A 20,721-nucleotide genomic window follows, 5' to 3' on the forward strand; every position below is an offset into this window, starting at 1 on the left:
GGTAAGGGTCTTTTGAAGCGAAATGGCAGCATTAGTGACTATTCTGGTCAATGTTCTTGGTCGAGCCGGCCGAGACGGAGACTCAGGCATTGTCTCTTTGCGGGGGGAAAGGGTCGGCTCTTGAGTAAATATGTGTCACGAAATGGCGTCTGTGACGTGGAGGGCCAGGGGCGGTGGAAGCGTTGGGTCAGATTGATATACGCTTTCTCCGCGGTACATGGGAGGTGGCCGGGCGACGGGAGGTGGTTGAAGATCTCCTTGGGCTGCGGATGTCCTTGTTGCATCGGTGGTATAGGGTTGAAGCTGCGGGATTGTCATCAGGCTCGAGGTCATCCGTTGGAAGCAAGCAAAAACAAAGATAAATAGTCGATGAAGGCCAGATAGGAGAAGAAGGGAGGCTGAGGTTATTTTGAATCTGGACCAAAGCGGATCACACGGCAGGATGGAGCAGCTGAGTTGTGGTCGCACCGCCCCTGCAAGGTCAGTGCTGGAAGTAGTGAGCTACCGGCGACTGGTCAAAATCCGGAAGGAGACGAATGCCTGATGCAGCAAAGGTTGGAAAGGGATAATCGATGGCGGTCGGTGAATTGTGGATGGTGGATGGTGGATATTAGTCTTTACGGAGATGGTAAATTGTAAATGGGGAGTAGGTTAGCGAGTGCTTACAGAAAATGCGTTTTCCTGTTGCGCCTAATGCACAATACCGTCACGCAGCCAACGTAGCCAATAATAAGATTGCATGCCATTGCTATACAAGAGGATGCAAATTCGACATACGTGAACTTGTCGCTGCCTAATAATGATAAAAGAAAGAAAAAAGCAAGAAAGGAAGGAAGGAAGAAAGAAAAGAAAAGAAAAACATCCCGCCGTGCGCAGCGACACCCCCCGCGTGCTTGGGCTTTGTAGCCCTGGCCCGTTGAAGGAGCGTGCCAACCTCAATGCTGTTCTCCTTCACAATTCTGTTTCTTGACCCCCAGCTGATGTCGAAGCGAGAATCGGCGGATCGGAATGAGTGTGGTGTGGTGCCAAAGGCAAGGCACGAGGACCCGATCCGCCTGACATGGAGGGAAGAGACGACGAAAGGCTTCTCCTCTGTGCATTCCTCTGCCACGCTCACCAATCCTCATGTTCGGACCTCTTATCCATCTTCCAACCACCAAGATGTCTTGACCGGAAAATGCTGAACAATGATCCAAGCCCGAACGGAAAAGTACTGACGCCTGCAAAACTGGAGACCCAGCTGGTGGATCTTGTGTCTGTGCATGACCATGACCATGTCGAACTGACGAACCGCACAGGTCTGTCGCAGTTCGCAAATGCCTGGTTCAAGCCTCGAGATGTGCGGCTATGGTTCGTTTCGGCTCCTGCCAATAGGTACAATTGGGTTTGCTCGTGCTGGTTGCAGACGTCCAAAGTCTACAACTGGGGCAGCCATGCCTAAGGGACGAACAATCGACCCCTGCCGCGGGCCGCTCCCCGTTCGAATCCATTGCTGTAACCGCGATTGAAATTTGCTCCTCGTCCCCCTCCGCGGCCATAACTGCCGCGGTACGCACCACGACCACTGTTGAATTGGGGTGGGACATGGTTGCTGGTATTGACGAGTGGCGTACTGCCTCGCGCGAAGCTGCCACGGTCAAATGAATCGGGGTCAATCTCTTCAACGGGAATTCGTGGCTTGTTCTGCGCCGACTGCGCGGGGGTGCTGAAAGAAGTTCGCGGAGACCGAGCATTTCCTCCTCGACCGCTGCGGATGGTACCAGTGCCAGCGCCAGCGCTGCGCGACGACTGTGCTCCCCGCGTTGAGCCCCGACCTCTTGGCTTGAAGACGACCTCCTCTTCGTCACTCTCAACGTCGTCGTAGCTGAAAAGCGTCTTCGGCTCCGACGTGGATGCTCTTTTCGACTTGTCCTTCTTGGAGTTTTCTTGCGTCGGGGTGTCGTTTTCTCCGACGCCGAGAGCACTTCGCAGTTGGTGGATATTTTTGGTGGGAATATCAAAGTCCCGCGCGAGGTGCATGGTGTCGGCTGAGTTGGTAAGGAAGACGAGACTTTGGTTCGCAGGAGTCTTCTTCTCGTGCACATACCAGACGACGGGGTTAAGAAGGGTCTTAAGCGACGGTGGGACAGGTGTCTGATCTTGACTAATTATGGTGGCAGACTTGACCTCAGGGCTGGTCTTAGAGCTCTGCGGTCCAGAGGAAGAGGGCGACAAAGGTGGTGTCGAGCCGGGGGACATGGTCGCCGGTTCTTTCGCAAAGTTGAGTTTGTCCAAGAGCACCTGTGACAAAGGGCCTGCGACGCCGGCGCCCACCTTGAAGGCAATTTCTGAGTCCTTCTCCTGCTTGTTGTCCATGATGGGGATCGATACCTCCCCTTCGTTCATCCCAGCAGTCTTCATACTTTCATTTGTGTAGTGTGCCTCCACCTCGGCCCAGGTGGGGTATTGGTCGTCGGGACCTTGTAGGATGACTGGGTCATGTCGCAAATCGCCGCGAGACGAAGTGCTGCGGTCGAGGAACTTGACTGCTTTACGCGCACTGAGGCCAATCTGTGAAGAATCCTTCTTCAGGACGTTTAGGCGGGAAAGCGCTGGCGCAGATTAGCGGGACACTAAGCAATCGCGACGGCGACGGCCATACTGTACAAGGGCACCACAAGAATAATCAGGCCTTGCGAGACCCAGCCCTCGATCTCGTCGAGGTTCCTGGTCAAGGCCGTGTCGTCTACAAGACAACGGATGACAGTGTGTTTGGACATTTTCATCTTCTGCCGCTTTTGAATCGGTTTCAGATTGGGTGTTGATGAGATGGTATAGGGGGGGATTTAAAGATTCATCTGCGCAGACTTTGGAAGGAGCGGTAGCAGGACGCTACAACTGCATTTTCCCGTCAATATTAGCGACATGCAAGGCCACAAAGAGGGTAGGGCAGAGAGGTGAGGGTAGGGCAAGGTAGGGTCGTTCAAGGCGCAGGAAGACCTCCGTACCGGCTTTGTCTGTGGCGGAGAGCAAGCAGTAAGGATAGGTGCGCATCTTCGCTAGGAATGGAGTGATGCCGTGCTGCGGCTGCCGGCGGTGTTCATGGGAAAACGCATCTACAGTGCAGGCTGGCGAAGTGAAAGAAGAGTCCAGCTGCGCTTTAAGGGTAAGTCAAGTTGTTGTTGTGCGGTGGGCGGGAAGGAATCAAAAGCAACAGGATCGGAGGTTGGAGGCGGGAAGCGGGACACTGAGCAGAATCAAGCACCGATCAAACTGCGGGTGGGCGAATCATCCCTGGTCATGGACTCCGCACGAGGTGGACTAACCAGCTAATAAGTAAGTGGTGGGGAGCCGGTGAGAGCCAGGGAGTCACTCAGTCAGCCTGATCTCTCTCTGGGTCCTCGGTATACATTCTATCTAGAACACCGTCACACAACTCACTGTATCGTTCTTCAGCACTTCAAACAACATGCCCGGAAACCCAAACAACTCCGTGTTGCCCATCACTCCACCGGCATTTGCTGCTCCGTGGTCATCGACCTTCTCTCGAGTCGGGCTCTCCTCTAGATCCCCCAGCAGCTCTATCGAACTCTCTGGGCTCTCGCCCCATCCCCTGTTGAGCACCATGGCCCGCTGCATTTGTTTCTCCTCGTTCTCGTCCTTGTATGTCTCGTGCCATACCTCCTTCAACGCACGAGATATCTCCGAGAAGGGCATCTCTGAAGTCAGCACCGGCCCTCGGTTCTCCCCACGCGTTCGTATCACCCACCGACTTCTTCGATGACGATTAAACGCGAACGAGCCGGGTACGTTGCCGTGTAAGAACATCTTCGTGGCGACCAGTTGCACACTGGATGAGCAAGAGCTCTCGCTGATCGTTGAATCGGGGAAAGGTGGGGATCTTGTAGCCGGAGACGATATCAGAATGTCAAATCCATGCTTAAAGTAGTTGTAGAAACATTCGTCACTCGACGAATCAGCCCTATCGTCCTCAAGCTCGTGTTCGAAGTCTGATTCTTCGGTATAGCTTTGGATCGAAGACTGGTCCGTATCCAGTGCCTGAGGATCGAGTCCTGGAGACATGCTAGGCCGCCGTCGATTCGCCGGGTTGCCCGTAGCGTGAATGGAAATGTGCCTGTCATTCTTACGATATATGGCATCAGGCGGCCCCAGCTCTGCCACGAGATCTTGAGGCGTCGTCTCCCCCAATGTGACTGCCATAGGCGGGGACGCCCTCCGTACCAATTCTAGCCTTCCTCCTCCGAACAGTCTGACCTCCTCGATCTCATCGGGAATCGTGTCAACCGACTTGCCAACCAGCGTCGGTGATCGAGGATACGTTGGCGGTCTCGTATACAAATTTGATCTGGCTTCTGTCCACGAAGATCCTAGGAAGATGGCCATCGACTTGGCGGGCCCGGTTGCGTTGGACGACAAAATTGACACAAAATCAACTTTTTCAGACCAGGATTTATGTTTCACAGGAAAGGTAAATGCCAGCCCCGGATACGAGAGAACATAGGTGCCGTCTAAATGGCCGGATTCTGGAGGAACGTATTCTCCGGCGTACGTTGGCCCAAAGAGACGGCTGTAGACATGCCGAAACGTTGGTCCATGGGGAGAGCCTTCATCTTGGTTGGCTTCGTCCGAACCCTTAGCTCGGCGGACCAGATCTGTGTTTTTATAAACAAAAGAGCTGAGAGAGAAATCAAACACTTCAATTAGCCGGAGCCTCTGGTCTGGACCGTCAAATCGGAGCCTCAATCCATTGTAGGGAAGACTGAGAACGACAGGCTGCGTGATTGGCTTCGAAGCGGAATAAGACAATTGGAGATTTGGATAGATCTGTGGCGAGGCCTTCAGCCTGGTTATTATACTGTAAATGGAAGACCCCAGCGCTGACATAGTTAGCATGGCCTGCTGCTGAGAAGGATAACATCCACCTACATATCCAACTGATGCCCCTTTCAGGCTGGATCTGAAAAGACGCCTTGAAGGCCGTCTCCGTCATGATGAAGATGGCATGACGGGAGAGAAGGAGAAGGGCAGAGGAGCTGCTTGCAGAGTGAAGGCCTCTTTAGTTCATCCTGGTGATCACGGCAAACAAGAATAGCAGACAAGTCACAAGGAGTCAGAACACCATCCAGCTTGCCCCTCCCACCCCATGGCGGACCAATCCGAGACCAGTGTCATCAGCGTCGCATCACATGACAAGGTCCGTTAATTTGGCGCCTTGGCATTGTTTACATTGCGTCCTCTTTTGTTTTGCTGGCCTGCGGAATCACCGCTCCACCAAATTCATACCTACTACTTAGGCGGTATCCTTGTTTGCACCCTGGTACCTTGTCGGTGCTTGTTGTTTTGGTCAAGCATATCCAAATGTAGCTGTTGCGCGCTCAATAATCCCCCATCTGCTATCCCCCGCCACTTCTTGTATCATCATCATCATGTCAGGATCACAGCGTCCTGCCCATTCTTCCACGAGAACCTCCATGCGCCCACCGCCGAGACCGCATGTGGCACAACATCCTTCAATAACTGGCCGTGCTCCTTCCCCGGCAGAATCGCTATCCTCGGGCAGTGCTTCTAATGCAGGCACCAAAAGAAAAGAGAGAGATTTTGACCAAGATCATGGTGAAGAGACGAATATTCACGTCGTCGTGCGATGTCGGGGTCGGAGCGCCAGAGAAGTTCGGGAAAACAGCGGGGTGGTAGTATCAACAAGCGGAGTCAGAGGCAAGACTGTTGAACTCTCGATGGGACCCAATGCAATCAGCAACAAAACCTACTATTTCGACAAGGTCTTCTCCCCAGCAGCAGACCAAGCTATCATTTTCGACGATGTCGTGGCGCCCATATTGAATGAAATGCTGACAGGCTACAATTGCACAATATTCGCCTATGGCCAGACGGGAACGGGGAAAACATACACCATGTCGGGCGATATGACAGACACCCTTGGACTTTTATCTGATGCGGCCGGCATTATCCCTCGAGTGCTTTACTCGCTGTTCCAGAAATTGGAAGCGGATGAGGTGGAGTGTTCAGTGAAATGCTCATTCATCGAGCTGTACAACGAGGAGTTGAGAGACTTACTGTCACCCGATGATTCTGTCAAGCTTAAAATCTTCGACGACGCGAGCAGGAAGAGCCATGCCGCCACAGTGGTTCAGGGCATGGAAGAGTCGCACATTAAGAATGCAGCGGCCGGGATCAAACTTCTGCGAGAAGGCAGCCATAGGCGTCAAGTTGCGGCCACCAAATGCAACGACCTCAGCTCTCGAAGTCATACGGTCTTCACCATTACAACATATGTCAAGAAACCCAACAACACGGGCGAAGACTACATCTGCTCTGGGAAGTTTAACCTGGTTGATCTGGCTGGGAGTGAGAATATCCAAAGGAGTGGCGCAGAGAACAAAAGAGCCGCGGAAGCGGGACTGATTAACAAGAGCTTGCTGACACTTGGAAGAGTTATCAACGCTCTTGTGGACAAAAGCTCACACATCCCTTATCGAGAATCGAAACTAACAAGGCTGCTACAAGACTCGCTGGGTGGAAGAACAAAGACATGTATCATTGCCACGGTTTCACCAGCGAAGAGCAATCTCGAGGAGACCATTTCGACTCTGGATTATGCTTTCCGTGCGAAGAATATTCGAAACAAACCGCAGGTCAATTCGATGATTTCCAAGAAAACACTGCTGAAAGAGTTCACCGCCGAAATCGAAAAACTCAAGAGTGAACTGATTGCCACAAGACAACGCAATGGCGTCTACCTCACCAATGAGCAGTACGAAGAGATTACGGTCGAGAGTGAGTCCAGGAGAATACTGAGCGAGGAACAAAAGGCTCGCATCGAGACGATGGAGGTCAGTCTACGCAACAAAGTTCAGGAGCTCTTTAGCTTGACCCACAACTTCACGATGCTGAAGCGAGAGAACGACGGGACTCGCGCAACCTTGGAAAGCACAAAAGATGTGCTCGAAAATACTGAAGCTGTTCTCGCGGACACAAAGAGGCTGCTCGCCGAAGAGACTGCTCTTCGCGAAGCACATGAAGTGACAGAGGAGAAATTATTCGGTATGGGAACCGAGCTAGTTTCGACCGTTGGCGTGTCCCTCAAGGATATTGACGGCCTCCAAGCGAAGTTGAGACGGCGCTCTGCCCTCCACACTCAAAATCGCGAGTCGTTCAATTCTTCTCTAGGCCGGGTCATGGATGTCTGTGGATTGGTTGACGAGCGCATCGCAAAATTCCAAGCAGCACACGCGGAAGCGATCGCAGCAAGCTCTCTCCGTATCGAGTCATTTATAGCGGACGAGATAGCCCGCATGGAGTCTTCTGCACGACTGTCTCAAGAGAGGTCCTCGGCCCTAGCTGAGGACTGCGCTGGTGTCGAAAGACAGTCTGCGCAAGCCAGGGACTCTATGAACAATGTTCTCGAGGAGATCAACGACCTGCGTGAGAATGTCAAGGACCGCCTCAGCGAGGGCCTCCAAGGTCTGTCCCAGGCAGCCGCAAAAATATCTGCAGAGGTGATCGGGGAGCTGGAACAGTTTCACACCCAGTTGCATTCGTCTTATAGCGGGCTCGGGAAAGACTTCAAAGCGATGTTCGATGACCTTACCAAGCAATTGGCGGTGCAGCGAGAGGAAATCGAAGCCTTGTCGTCGGCTCTCCAAGGAGCGAATGGCGCAAACATGGAAGCATCAATCTCAGTTTCTAACCAGCTCGAAGCCATCAGGGACGAAGAGAGGAGGGCGGCTGCGGAGGAGAAGGAGAATCTCAAAGAGCAGATCCTGAAACTGATTGAGATGTCACATCAACAACAGGAACAGAGACTGTCCAGCCGATTGAATAACGTTCAGTCACACCTCGTCGAGGCGACGGAGAAATTTGAAAATGCCAATAAGTCCTATCGGGATGGTATGAACAAGTGGACAGCTCAAGACAGCGAATTGAGGGCGCTCCTGGTTAAATCTAAGGACGAATTGAAGACCAAGATGAAGGGAGACTGGACGGTAAGTTCGGTGCAACTTGGTCTGGATGGAGGCTAACAGCTTGTAGGCAGTTAGTGCACGAAACCTGGCCATCCAAAAATCCACCAAGTCAGTCCACGAGGAAACGGTCAAGATTGTCGACGCTCAGCTGACACAAATGTCAACTCAAATGGAAGCTCTGGACGACTTTGTGACAAGAGCACGATTACAGAACAACGGTCATCATGCCGAACGTTCGGAGACGTTGAGCAAAGCTGTATCTCGTGCTCAAGACGGTCTCAGCAGTCTTGAGAAGGAGTCGCAGCTGCGGCGCGGAGTATTCGAAGACTTTGCAGGAGAACAGAAGACACACCGCGCAGATGTCGACAAGCTTGTCGTATCATTGGAGGAAGAAACACGGTATCCACTGCGAGAAATGAAGGCAGACCTCTCAGAAGCAAGTTTGAGCGAGTACACTCCAACTGGCGAAACACCACAAAAAAGGGAGTGGAATTACCCGACCCAGCTGCCACGAACCGAAAACCACGAGTCCATCATTGCCAGAATGAGGGGTTTACCAGACCCTGGTCTTGTCACCAAGACGCCTTCATCGGCAAAGACACCTGCTCGTTCGCCCAGGAAACAAGCATCACCACGCAAAGGACCGGCGTCGCCTTCAAAACCGCCGAGTCCGAGCAAGACCAAGATCTTCACCGATGTTGAAATACCCTCGGCCCGGCCATCGACGATATCGCTATCGCAAACACAAGGCACCGGAAGTGGGATACCTCTCAGTGAAGCGAAGTCAGGCTTGAAGGAAGTCGACATCAATGTCATTAACAGTAGCAGAGGGCCGATATCATCAGCAACATCTACGACATTGTCCAGCAAGGACGAGAAACCTGTGCTCCTGGACTTTAGTAAGAGTGTTGGGAGTGGAAGTCAACAGCCGCCCCTCAAGAGGCACGCGACGACTAATGCGATTGTGGAGAGCAGATTACCTACTGTGAAGTCAGGTAGGGTGACGAGGAGTACGATGGCTGGGTTAGCAGGGATTGGGATTGGTGGAGTGGAAAATTTCAGTCAGAGCATCGGGCCATTGGGAGGAGGCAGGAGGCTGAGAAGCAGTCCGCCTGAATGATCGCCTCAGAGACAGGGGGTGCGTTGTTTTGTCTTCGTGTCAATGAATGGGTCTGATAAGTGATGGTGGTGGTGTCCTGGAGTTTGGCGGACATTCTGCTGGATCCTGACGAATCGAATCAAATCGCGTTCAAGTCGAGTTTGTTAGAGATACCCGCTTTTGTTGGTTATTTTGTTTGTGTTTCGAGGAGTCGAATCAGAGAACGAGTGGGTGGGACAGGAGGGTCTCGATCGATCGTTGGACACCAGGCAACAAAGGGAAGAAGGAAGGGCCGGATGGGTTGGAATGGGTTGGATTGGAATTCGTAGAATGAAAGTCCAGATGAACCAGGGCCGGAACCAGAACTGGAACCGGAAGGAGTCAGTATTCCTACTATTAATAAGATTATTTTGGATCCTCCTACACGGCACGTACTTGTACTATAGACAAGGACAAAGATCTTTAAGTAGGAACCGAGTCCTCACTCGTATGATATTGTCGATCGTGCACAACACTACTACTCTTGGCTCCAGCGGCTGCTGCTTGTTGCCCGATTATGAAGACCGAAAGAAACTGGGACGATATATATGTATGTAAATATAAGACGAGTCTTCGGTACCTGGGGAGTTAGTACTGTCTCTCCGCTCGACCATCCTCCTCCCTTTCTTCCTGCCTTTCTTTAGTACTCAGTCCCCCCTCATTCCCTCGTCCTCTCTGTTCCCATTAGACAGCCAGTCTCGTCATTAGATTCTCTCCTTCATCGAAATCCCGAAGGCCGGGGTTGTATTATCCTATCCTACCTATAGCTATCCAAGCACACGGAGTGGCTAGGTCGGTAGATAGATAGGTGTATACTAACAAAGTAGGTAGGTAGATACTAGGAAGGTAGGTAACCAAAAGACGCCGGCGCGCCTGCAGCAGCATGATTCGTCGTGATTTGTTTGAGTCCGCCTGTGTGCAATTGAACGCCGCCGTCGTAAGTGCCTTTCCCTATAACCGACTGGACCGTATTTATGGCGAGGTTGGTCTCGGATTGAAGCTCGCGCTTCAACGAGAATTTCTCAGTGTGACAACGAGGTCGCTATGTTCTCTTTCTTTACCGTCAGCCCCAGACCCATCATGTCGTTCTCATTCCTCCCCGCCCAGCGCAGCAGTACCCACAGGCGCACTGATCCCACCCGCCTCGATGACCATCCTAATATCATCCAGGCGTCGCTGAAACCGATCAATCATCTCCTCCAGGCTCTCCCTTTCCCTCTCCCTTTCTCTGTCGGCGTCTCCCATCGTCTTCTCTTTCTCCTTGCCCGCCGCAAGGTCGCCGGGAGTGTTTCCTCTCCCCTCGATCCTCAACATCAGCCCTTCCCCCTCCTCGCTCGGTCCATCTCCAATGGTCGGCGCGGTCGAAATGCTGGTCCGCAAGACTTGCCATTCTGCGCTGAGACTGTGGGCGGATGTCACCTCGTAGTTATAGCCTGGGGGGGCACCGCCTGAAGAAGCAGCACCGGCAGGGGTGTTATCGTCTTGGTTTTGGGTGCGAGGCTGCGGATGCACGTCGAGGATTATGTAGTGCTCGCGCATATCGGCCGTGGAAAGAGGAAGGCGGGGTGCATTGATACTGTCATCCTGACGATGAAGGCTCTGGTCCTGAGAACTGCGAGGTGCTTGTGTGTGCGTATGTGAAAGTGGCCGCCCCTGTCTTCCTGCTGTAGCACCAGTCTGATCCCCTCGCTGGGTGGGATCTAACGCCTCTAGACTCCTCAGCGCGGCCTCGGTAATGATGTCCGCATCGTCGTCTGCAAAGATGTAGTGGACCGTGGGATGATAGTGCTCGTTCGTGACACTGTCTTCGATCAAGGTGAAGAAGGGCTGGAAGGACGGGATCGGCAGCTCTCCTGGATGGGCAGACACAAGACCGTGGCTGTAGTTCTCCGACTCCGCAACTGCGTGCTCCGAGTACTCTGGGTTGTTGAGGGTGAGGCTTGGTCTGCGTCTGAGTTTAGCCTGCTGATGAGATGCGACGATAGGGTCGTCTTCAAAGTGCGGAGAGGGCAGGAGGCTCCGTGTCGCCGTGGACTGCTGTTGCGGTTGAGACAGAGGAGGACCGCCGCTGCTGCCAACACCACCACCACCGCTTGTGGTTCGCCGCGATGAAGGTTTCGACAGCGATGACGAGTGCGTGGGGACTTGACGGGGCTGCTGGGACATGTCACACGAAATAGAAATACCAGAAAGTCGGTTGCGAGCCTACATCGTGACAGATGGCTGCGGCTTTGATGGAAAGAAGATGTTGCTGGGCAAACGCGAGCGGTTGTTCCCATGCAAGGCAAACAATTAATGTGGAGAACGTGGGGGGCAGGCAAGGCGGGCGAGGCAGGCAAGGCTATATTCCCAGTACATGGTTATCGTACAAGGCTACGAGGCTACGGTCCCGCGGGTGTGACGCTGTTCACAGTAACAAGTAGATACTGGGTACTTTGTAGGCGCTGGCGCTTTGCTCTGTTTTAGATCTCCATATCCTTGCCCTCGACCCAGGCTTTACACTGCCAATACAGAAGGTCATGCTTGTCTCCGCAGTCTTTACTTCCGCCTTCCACACCATTCTCGCGCCTATGGCCCGGCATGTCGCGGAGCACCGCGACACCCATGGTCGCTTCCTGGAGGTAGGCCAGGTACCGGTAACCGCTCGGATAGTCCTTCAAGCGCTCCTCGTCGAGAATGGGCACTTTTGCCGGATTGACGGGAATCAATTTGTCCTAGGTTGCAAGCCATTTCAGTTCTCCCGTCTGCACATATGCGTATGGACGATCCAACCTCCCGTTTTGGTCCGCCCTTACCTTTTCATACCAATGCCTTACAAAGCGCGCCCGCCACTCGCCGGTCTCGGGCATCTTGACCCAGAAAAAGCAGAACCGGCAATCGCTCTCAGCGTCGACTTCGCACCCGTGGACCGCGAATCGCTGCGTGATGGTCGCCTTCATCTTGGTCACCGCCCGCGTCGCCTCGCGGTTGATGTCGGTCGTGATCCCGTGGCAGCGGTGCATGATGAAGGCCCCTTTGTCCATGCCCGCCTGCGACGCCTCGATGAAGTCCAGATGGTGCGTTCTCCCCGTCCAGGTGGTGTAGATGTAAGCGTCGGGGTGAAAGATGGATTTGAGATTCTCCCATTCGCAGGCATCTCTGATCCCGGCATCATCGTTATCAGCAGCGGCCAGACGCCGAACAAAAGACCATGCACGTTAAGTTTTCGCGCGCCTCCAAAAGGGGGGGGGGAGCTGACCGATAAAGAGGCCAGCCTTCCGCAAGTTCGCGCAATTTGTACCTCTCAAGCACGAGGCTGTCGGGTCCATTGTTGCGGATTGCATGTTCTGGGCGTGAGCCCGCCGGTAGGGAGTGAAGATCAACCATTGCCAGTACACAAGATCCCCGGGTAAATGACGAGTCTGCTATAAACAACTCAAGAGCGCTGGTTTGGGGAAGGGGAAAATACAATCAAGTCGGAAAAACCAAAAGTCTCCCCACAAACTCTGGTCATCGGACCGGGACTGTTCCCGAAAGCAAGGCAGTTTTCGGCACATCTGCGTGATATACCAACACATACGAGTACAGGTGCAATGCGCGACGGTCTAGAGTGACGTGAGGATTCATGTGTTGATGTCGGTCATTCTGATTCCAATTTCATTGTCTCTGTCCCATGGCCTCTGGGAGACATCTAGACGCGGCCTATATTGACACAAAATTTGATAGTAATGCAACGACAGCCATGGCAGCCTTGAAAACAAGCACCCTTTTCAATTCCTTTCCATGACCCTGATTGCGCGATTTGTTTCGGGACACAACCACGGCCTCTCCGAGTTTGCAACGAATCCTTTATGGCCAACCAGTGCAATCATCGATCCATTCGGTTGTCGAACAGTAGATCATTGGGATATCCGCCCTCTTTGCTTTCTCCTCCGACCTTTTCTCCACCTTGGGCTGCGCAGCGGGCTCCAGGCTCCGCTTCTTGACGGGAGCAGCAGGAGCAGCACCTTCGGATCTCTTGACAACGGGTTCAGGAGCAGGCCATCCAGTGCAGTCATCAATCCACTCGGTGGTAGAACAGTAGATAATAGGAGTTCGTTTCTCCACATCCTTGGTGTCTCTCTTCTTCAGGTCGTTCTTGACAGCATTGGGCGCCGGAGCTCCACCGTCTGGGTTGGTCAAAGCCCCCCCAAAGCCCATGAGCGTGTTCCAGGTCTCCGCGGTGGACCGGTCGCGAGTTCCCAAAGCTCGGATCTTGGTCTGTGACTCCCGGCAAAGAGCCTTTGCAGCTTCGTTTGCTCCACAGACGGTGGAAAGCTGGTCGCAGATTCGGTTGGTAATGATGTCTTGCAGCGCCATTAGTTACAGGCCAGAACCCATGCAGACGGCGGACTTACTGGGGTTCGACGCCTCTTGCTGACCACGAGCGCACAATGGGTCTGTGGGCAAGAAAGTAAAGTCCACTGAAGATCGTCCACCAAGTCCACCCTCAAACTTCATAGTCGGAAGACAGAGGCCGAAGTCGGGATCCTCTTTCATGAGGGATTCCTTGCCGTAAGACATGACGGCAGCCGAGGCTGAACCAACAGCTACAATCAGGGCGACGGCGGTAGACTTGACAAACATTTTGATCTCGTGAGATGCCGGAAACAAGTAAAGAACGTGAGATATGTTTTCTTGAAAAGGAAGGACTGTAGAAAAGAGCCGACCAGCGGTAAAGAGCGAGAAAATGGAAACAGAACGACGACTAGGGAAAGAATGTTTGGAATAATGAGAAGGAGATGGACTTGGCAATGGGCAGGTCTTGGTAGTTTCTTATAACCAATTGACCAGATCGCGCGGATGGCACAGGTGCCGGTTGCATGTTTCGAACATGAGGCGGAGCGTGTCGTGGGTTGCGTTTCACGTGCGGCCAGGGGCTTCCCCCAACCACTTTTGGCGTCCGCCTACACAGCACCTCAAACGAATCCGTCTTTGAAATGGAATTATGGTTGTTTGGAGAAAGACCTGCAGCTGGCGATGGTAAGGACTTGGTCAACAAGGAGCGTAGATCGCCTTTGTCTTTGAGACGGAACAAAATTTCAATGACCAGCAGCCCACCACGCGTTGAGAAAAGGTCCTAGAAATGGGGTGTTCGGCATGCGGCACGCGGCTTGTTCATGACAACCGAGATGGTTGGATTCCATGCCACTCAATAACTCTATAGCGACATCAGTTGTGGCAGACCATACTGACTTATCTCAGTATGCCCGAGTGCGGTTGTTTGGAGGCCATCAATCTGACCAGGACCTTGTGGACTTGTCGGAAAGAGGCACAGCGCAACGAGTTCGAGTGTAGAGTAAGCAACAGAGTGAGACTGGAATGTACAGTTTCCATACGACCCTTGGCTGTAATTACCTTCGGATCGCAGCGATCAAGCATCTGAAGCACGATGGTGAAGCGGACAGTGTCGCAGGAAGGAGGAGCTGAAAAGAGGGAGAAGCTCCATAACGGGCATGGGACCTCACGCACGTGACCTACGGGCACGTGCGGAACTGGTTGGGTTATTATCACGTGATCATCACGTGCAACCTTCGTCGGGTGCCCTGTTCTTGAAATGAGCGGTCTCTCATGTTCGTCAAGCGTTATCATTTCCTTCTTCATAAACTCTGGGTCGTCGTCTCTGCCGTCGTCGGTCAAGGGGCAGGCACACCGCCGTCGCTACCCGCATCCAACTCATCCTCGATGTCTCCTCCTTGCTCCTCTTCTCTCACCTCCTGCTCGTCTCTTTGCCATCGTGCCTCGTCTTCCTCATTCACCCTCACCCTTCGGTCCATTTCTTCCATGATATCTTGTCCGGGTAACAAGATAGCACGGTCAATTGCCATTGGCAATATCCTGTGGCGACCCCTCAGCATGACTGTCATGAGGATCAGCTTGGACAAGGATTGCCATGTGCCACAGAAACTGTAGTTTTCGTAGGGCACGCCCAGTGAGAGTCCGACGGTGCCATAGGCAGATACCGTTTCGAAGATGATGTCAAAGAGGCCGGGTCTAAAGGCTGGATGCGGGGAAGGTAGCGACTCGGGTTCTGGTGGCGTGGTGGAGGCGGGAGGTGAGGGAGCCAACTTATCACGCTCGATGATTGAAACAAGCCAGACGCAAGCTAGAATCCACCAGATATCATAGACCAGCTGCCGTCGAAGATGCTGGCCCAGCGCAGATTTGACTGTTTGCGGCTTGTCGACATTCTGGAGAGTAGCCTGCGTTTTCGAGCTGTCGTCTTGACCGAGAGATCGCTCCTCATAAATATTGGTCTGGCGCACGGACAGGAGGATCGGAAAGACAGAAATGTACATGATAATCACGTACAAGAATTGAAGAGCTGGAGCAACGTCGGAGATGAGGATGATGTAGAAGCCTGAAGAGCGCAACCCCACTGATTGATACAGTCCCTGAAACACGCGGAGCCCACTGGGGATCAGCGGGTCGACAGGTGTATAGTTGATGTTGAGGACGATGAACATAACCCAAGCTATGAGGTTAATGGCAACCTGGATACACAGTAAGCCATATGTGTTCCTGGCCGGAAAAAGGAAAAGGTAACAGCGGCGCGGGTGGTGCAGAAGGAACTGGAGTGAGTGGTGTGTTTCCGAATTTCGCGGGACGATTTTGGAAAGGAGCCAGATGGTCAGACGGAGGAGGATTGGATAGAAAGTGTTCCCCGTAAAGATGACCATGCCGGTAAAGATCAGGATAATATAGTTGTTCCCCAGCGGAATCATGTTCGCGTTCAAGAGACTCAGACCGCTGTTGGTGTAGGCCGAGACGCTGACAAACACAGACCACCATGCCGGGCTCAAATTGCCTGGTTGAGCCTCCCTGATCACATTTCCAGCGTTGGTATTGCAGACATAGGGCGTCATCACCACTATGATGAAAGACAGCCAAAAGACGGCATAGGCCGGCAACAGCCAAGTCAGAAGTCTCAGAGCGCGGTACTCAACTCCGCCTAGTTCCCGTTCTTGCTCGCTGGTCAAGGCACGAAATCGTCCCCTATGGTCCAACTCGGGTTCAAAGGAGAGGTATGAATGATCTGGCTTTTTTTGGGTTCCAAACCCCTCATATGTCCACCTTACCAGACGACCGGCGTAGTCCCACGGCGCGGGAAAGCCACCATAGCCTCGAATATAATGCTGGCGTCTGCGAGATGGAGATCGCGTCGGAGTGGTGGCATTCTCTTGTTCAACAGGAGGGTTTATGCGCTGTCTCTGGCGAGCTGGTTGTATAGCTAGGTGATCCGAACCAGTGGAAGGACATCCATCAGCCTCAATATCACTGGCGATCCTCTGTGCGGCCTGTGAATGTTGGAGGAATTCTCTGATATATTTCCCGAAGAAGTAGCGACGCACAACGACGACGGAAGTGCTGACCAGGCTCAGATCTCCCATCAACATGTTCACCAATAAGACGGACTGTTGAAAACCATTCAACGAACCAAGGTTGACCGTGGTGAGACCGACACTGCACATGGCCGAGCAGCACAGGAACAAGGCGTCTATATACCTGAGCCGAAAGCCTGAGGTGTTAGAACCCCAGAGGATCGCCGACGAGACCAGAATGGCAACGACGAAGTAGGCAAGATGGAGTCGATAGAAATTAGGCCGAACCAAGGTCTTCAACCAGGAAAGCCTCGAGCGCTGCTGGGTCTGTTGGGTGTTGGTGGCGACCTTCCTCCTCGCCCTCACCCTCATTTCGCAAACGATATAGGCGGGGCCCGAAAGGCCCCTGAGATTTCATGCACCAACAGGCTCACATGCCGCAAGGGGAGATTTTTGGATGGCATTGACCTGCACAAGCTCATTCCGCGTTGATGGGGCGAAATAGACTTTGGAAAGCATTGCGGTTCTTCAGGCTCAGATCTCGATTGTCATTGGGCCTGAATGACATAATTGAGCCCATACTTACTGGGCGCGTTATCAGGCCTGGTTTTACAAAGTGTGAAGCGCCGTGATATACTCGACAAGTTGTTGTCCAAGTTAGGCGCGATCTGAGATGCGGTCAGGATTGTGAAAGGGCATCCTAGTCCCGGAGTCTTTTGCACAGAGAGTGAGAGTTATTCTTTGTGATCCGCGACGCGAAAACTTCGGCCCAGTTATTTTACCTCTCAGACGTTCGCTGTCTACTCCATGGCTTGTCCATGGATCCTTCCCAGCGTTGGGTGCTAAGGGCAACGACGTCGACAGACTTCAGCGCGAGCTTTGCCATGGAGTGTGAAAGCATGGCATTTGTCTCGCACTGTCTTGTTTCTAACCCTGAGTTCAATCCACCATCAGCACAATTTGGCCCTCAATGCTCGCCTACCTGGGCGCCGTCGAAGGCTACGGCCATCCCTTTTCGTTACCCAAACATCTCGAGAACCAGCCGACTCTCGCTCAGGGAAGATGGTATCTCACACAGGGCCGTGATCTCCCACATGTCTATTCCCGTCGAAACTTTCAATGGCTCATGACAAGTTCATGCTCATACAATCATTGCTCATCCCTCCCAAATGCAGGTCCAGTCGTGGACTCATTTTACTTGACTTCGTGTTCACGTACCACGTTCTGTTCTTTGTTCTCTTGTCCCTCACGGATCGTCTCTGGCGCCACAGCAGCATAAGGGTCCTCATCTGCTTCACCTTCTTTGCCTGCTTGGCCTTCCACATCTTCAGCCGGCCCAGCGGTAACAGCCTCGTCCATATCCACATCCACACCGGCCTTCTCCTTCTCCATAATCTCTGTCTCCGCTTCCGATTCGCTTTCGTCAACTCCGTCCGCGGACACCGTATCCTCATCGCCCTTGACCGTCCCCACCCGGCCACCACGAAACATTCCACCAAAGGGTGACCTCTTCCTCGCCACTTTAGGGCTTGGTTCTTGCACTTCAATGACAACGGGCCCAGTCTCCTTCTCGGCGTACTTCTCTATAAACGCCTCCTTCAGGGCTTCATAGAGGAAACTGTATTGCAATTCGTTCATCACCATCATCATACGCTGCTCGCGGAGCGTATTCACCGTTTCCCATATGAGATCTTCATCATCTTTTGGATCAGGCGTGCTTTCTTTTGGAGGTCCGCTTCTCCCCCAAGTGCTTGTGCCGTTGGAGTTTGTTGTCGGCGTATGCGTACCTGTTTGCGGAGGCGAACAGTCAACTAGTCGACCTGATTCGAGCTCTTGTAGGAGGAAGTCCAGTGCTATCCAAGTGCCTGTCCGGCCGACTCCGGCAGAACAGTGCACAATTCGGGGCGAATCGCCCGCCACGGTTCTGGACACCTTGGTCAGTTCGAGTAGAGCCTTCCGATCTTCTGCTTCTGGTTTGCCAAAATCTGGCCAACCATGGAACAGGTAATGGTAGATTGATTTGGATTCGCCATCGATCGTCAATCGAAGTTTTCGGACTTCACAACCGATCTTTGCCTCGTAATGTAAGGAAAGGAGAGAGACCGAGCCACATTGACCTTGCTCTTGGGCAGGAGCTTCTTGCCTTTGCTCTTCAGGACCTCCTGGGGGCTCGCTTTGAGGGTCTTCGGCATCTGTTCCAACACGATCAGTCTCAGCGCTTATCGCAGGGGAGTCCAGAAAGGGATCACCATCATCCACCGCCTCTGTCTCTCCATCATCATTCCCGTCTTCGTGAGCAGGGAGAATTATTGTCGGGTTATCCATGTCCGGAGGGAAGTACTGGGCGCATTTCTCCTTGTTCCCTTCATAGAGCTGTGTGAGCATGATAATGACTCCAACCTCGCCTGGTGTCTCTTGCATCACCATGTGCCAGAAGTGTGAGAATTGGCCTTCCTTTGGACCTTGAGTGGCGATGTATTTGCTTTCGATTGGCGTTATCGAGGGAAGTAGGGGCTGTCCAGTCGACGCTGGAGTTGAAGAGCCACTGCAGGGTCTTTTGGCGAGGCGACTCTTGAGGGTGATGGGAGACGCATTGACATAATCAGACCCTCCAATCGGTTTCTTCAGTTTGACTCTCGACGACTCCCAGGGCTGAACATTGCCATAGCGATTGCGACTGATGACGGCCAACGATCGATCGATCCGGAATGGAGACGTATGTGGATTCTGCGAAGCATGCTGAAGGCGGTATCTCTGCTTCCACTCCAGTTCCTGAAAAGCCGACGAGATCTCTATCGCGCGCCAGTCAGATACTTGGGCGACTCACATGCGCCAATGATTTTATGTCCATTGAGACTTACTGGCTCGGGTTTTGTTCAGATAGGCAGGTATCTTGACATTCATCTGCTTTGCTGAGTCATCAGGCTTGCCAACTAGACCATTAGATTGCCCTTGTCCCCTAGAAGCCGGTCGAGAGACGTTGACTGGCATCTCTTGAGAACGCTGCCTCTTGATGGATCCCTGCGGCGGGGTGCTCAGGGATAGAGATTGTGGCATGATGTTGGTGATCTCGGCGATGGCTGCTGCATCGGAGGAGTGAGATGAGCCAGCCCGACTCACCGAGGTTGAAGGAGGTGGCAGAGAAGAGGAGCTGGTAGGTCGGATGGTAAGGGTTGGAGTAGGCTTGTTTTTCTTCCCAGACGTGTGGATATGTAGTCTTTGCAAAATTGATGGGCGTTTGGGAGGGGGTTGGTTTGACGATTCCCCAGAGGAAGGATCCTGAGGAGCGGCACCGGCTTTGTCGGCGAACAGCCTTGAGACGGTCGTTGTGATAGTATGTGGCGATTTACGAAAGGAGCAACAAACGATTGAGGTTCTCCAGATACAAGGGAAGGCCAGCGCACGTTTGCTGTGCGGACAAAGAACGTTTGACGATGCTTGGCGAGAGCAGTGTTTGATGGTGGGTTGAGGTCGAGGCTGTCAACGCTGGGGCTGCCGGACCTTGCAACCGACGGTTGGGCCGCTCAATGGGTTTCCTTGGTTCAGTTCTTGGAGAGTCTTGGGCATCGAAGGTCAATGTCCGATTGCGGTCGTCTCTCTACCGGTTGACCTGCGAGCCTCCAGATACGGAATGAGCCTTTATCGGTTTCAGGAAGCGCCGGAGGGTTTCGAGGTCTAGGGGTCACGCAGATGCTGCGCCGGGGGGCAAGGAAAAGGAAGAGTGTTCTTTCAAGGTCCAAGGAGGCAGATGGTTGACAGCCTCGTTCCAATGGAGATGTTTTACGGATACTTTGATATGGGTTCTATGCTTAAGCGACAAGTACATTGTTCCAATCAAGAGGAAATCCAGAGAGAACAAAGAGGCTGAATGGCTGACCTCATATTGCAGAGGGCCTAGCTGCAACCAAGCTTTTGGAATGAATCCGCGTAAATTACAGGTAAATTACAGACACACTCTCTTTCATGTCACTGACATCTAGCCGAGTGGCGACAGTAATGTTGGTGTACAACTCTGTCATATTCCAACACCCCAAACCGCTGCAAGCTGTCACCGGGTGCGGAGATAATACTTCATCCATCCAGACTTGGCCAGAAGCATCATCAAAAAAGTCGAACACCATCACCCCTATCACCGGCCCGTATTACACCGGCCTGTCACACTTCGATCCTCCTGAGGACTCATCGTCTGGAGACACCTCTCCGCCATCCTTTCGTCCAAGTTGCGCGCCGCCTGCCGACCCGTTCTTGTGCCGCAATGTCC

At 53.0% G+C, this 20,721-nt stretch overlaps 8 protein-coding genes across 8 annotated transcripts; 1 reads left to right on the top strand and 7 right to left on the bottom strand.

The window, feature by feature from the left end:
• Positions 1-1,437: 1,437 nt before the first annotated feature.
• Z519_00462 (uncharacterized protein) lies at positions 1,438-2,759 on the bottom strand (the record flags this gene model as incomplete). The annotated part of the gene is made up of 2 exons (XM_016758219.1): positions 1,438-2,591; positions 2,642-2,759. The coding sequence occupies 2 exons, from the start codon at positions 2,757-2,759 to the stop codon at positions 1,438-1,440; spliced, it is 1,272 nt and encodes a 423-aa protein (XP_016625468.1).
• A 637-nt stretch (positions 2,760-3,396) lies between these two features.
• Z519_00463 (uncharacterized protein) lies at positions 3,397-4,990 on the bottom strand (the record flags this gene model as incomplete). The annotated part of the gene is made up of 2 exons (XM_016758220.1): positions 3,397-4,877; positions 4,927-4,990. The coding sequence occupies 2 exons, from the start codon at positions 4,988-4,990 to the stop codon at positions 3,397-3,399; spliced, it is 1,545 nt and encodes a 514-aa protein (XP_016625469.1).
• Positions 4,991-5,426: 436 nt separating this feature from the next.
• Positions 5,427-9,102, top strand: Z519_00464 (uncharacterized protein; the record flags this gene model as incomplete). The annotated part of the gene is made up of 2 exons (XM_016758221.1): positions 5,427-8,003; positions 8,050-9,102. 2 exons carry the CDS (start codon positions 5,427-5,429, stop codon positions 9,100-9,102), a joined length of 3,630 nt encoding a protein of 1,209 aa, XP_016625470.1.
• Positions 9,103-10,209: 1,107 nt separating this feature from the next.
• Z519_00465 (uncharacterized protein) lies at positions 10,210-11,286 on the bottom strand (the record flags this gene model as incomplete). Its single annotated transcript, XM_016758222.1, has 1 exon — positions 10,210-11,286. One exon carries the CDS (start codon positions 11,284-11,286, stop codon positions 10,210-10,212), a length of 1,077 nt encoding a protein of 358 aa, XP_016625471.1.
• Positions 11,287-11,582: 296 nt separating this feature from the next.
• On the bottom strand, positions 11,583-12,486 carry Z519_00466 (pep2-like protein; the record flags this gene model as incomplete). Its single annotated transcript, XM_016758223.1, has 3 exons — positions 11,583-11,834; positions 11,916-12,258; positions 12,359-12,486. 3 exons carry the CDS (start codon positions 12,484-12,486, stop codon positions 11,583-11,585), a joined length of 723 nt encoding a protein of 240 aa, XP_016625472.1.
• A 462-nt stretch (positions 12,487-12,948) lies between these two features.
• On the bottom strand, positions 12,949-13,725 carry Z519_00467 (uncharacterized protein; the record flags this gene model as incomplete). Its single annotated transcript, XM_016758224.1, has 2 exons — positions 12,949-13,445; positions 13,497-13,725. 2 exons carry the CDS (start codon positions 13,723-13,725, stop codon positions 12,949-12,951), a joined length of 726 nt encoding a protein of 241 aa, XP_016625473.1.
• Positions 13,726-14,774: 1,049 nt separating this feature from the next.
• Positions 14,775-16,832, bottom strand: Z519_00468 (uncharacterized protein; the record flags this gene model as incomplete). The annotated part of the gene is made up of 1 exon (XM_016758225.1): positions 14,775-16,832. One exon carries the CDS (start codon positions 16,830-16,832, stop codon positions 14,775-14,777), a length of 2,058 nt encoding a protein of 685 aa, XP_016625474.1.
• An 822-nt stretch (positions 16,833-17,654) lies between these two features.
• Positions 17,655-19,517, bottom strand: Z519_00469 (uncharacterized protein; the record flags this gene model as incomplete). The annotated part of the gene is made up of 2 exons (XM_016758226.1): positions 17,655-19,252; positions 19,322-19,517. 2 exons carry the CDS (start codon positions 19,515-19,517, stop codon positions 17,655-17,657), a joined length of 1,794 nt encoding a protein of 597 aa, XP_016625475.1.
• Positions 19,518-20,721: the final 1,204 nt, after the last annotated feature.

The sequence above is a fragment of the Cladophialophora bantiana genome, assembly GCF_000835475.1.
Source record: "Cladophialophora bantiana CBS 173.52 unplaced genomic scaffold supercont1.1, whole genome shotgun sequence".
In the NCBI taxonomy this organism is placed as follows: domain Eukaryota; kingdom Fungi; phylum Ascomycota; class Eurotiomycetes; order Chaetothyriales; family Herpotrichiellaceae; genus Cladophialophora; species Cladophialophora bantiana.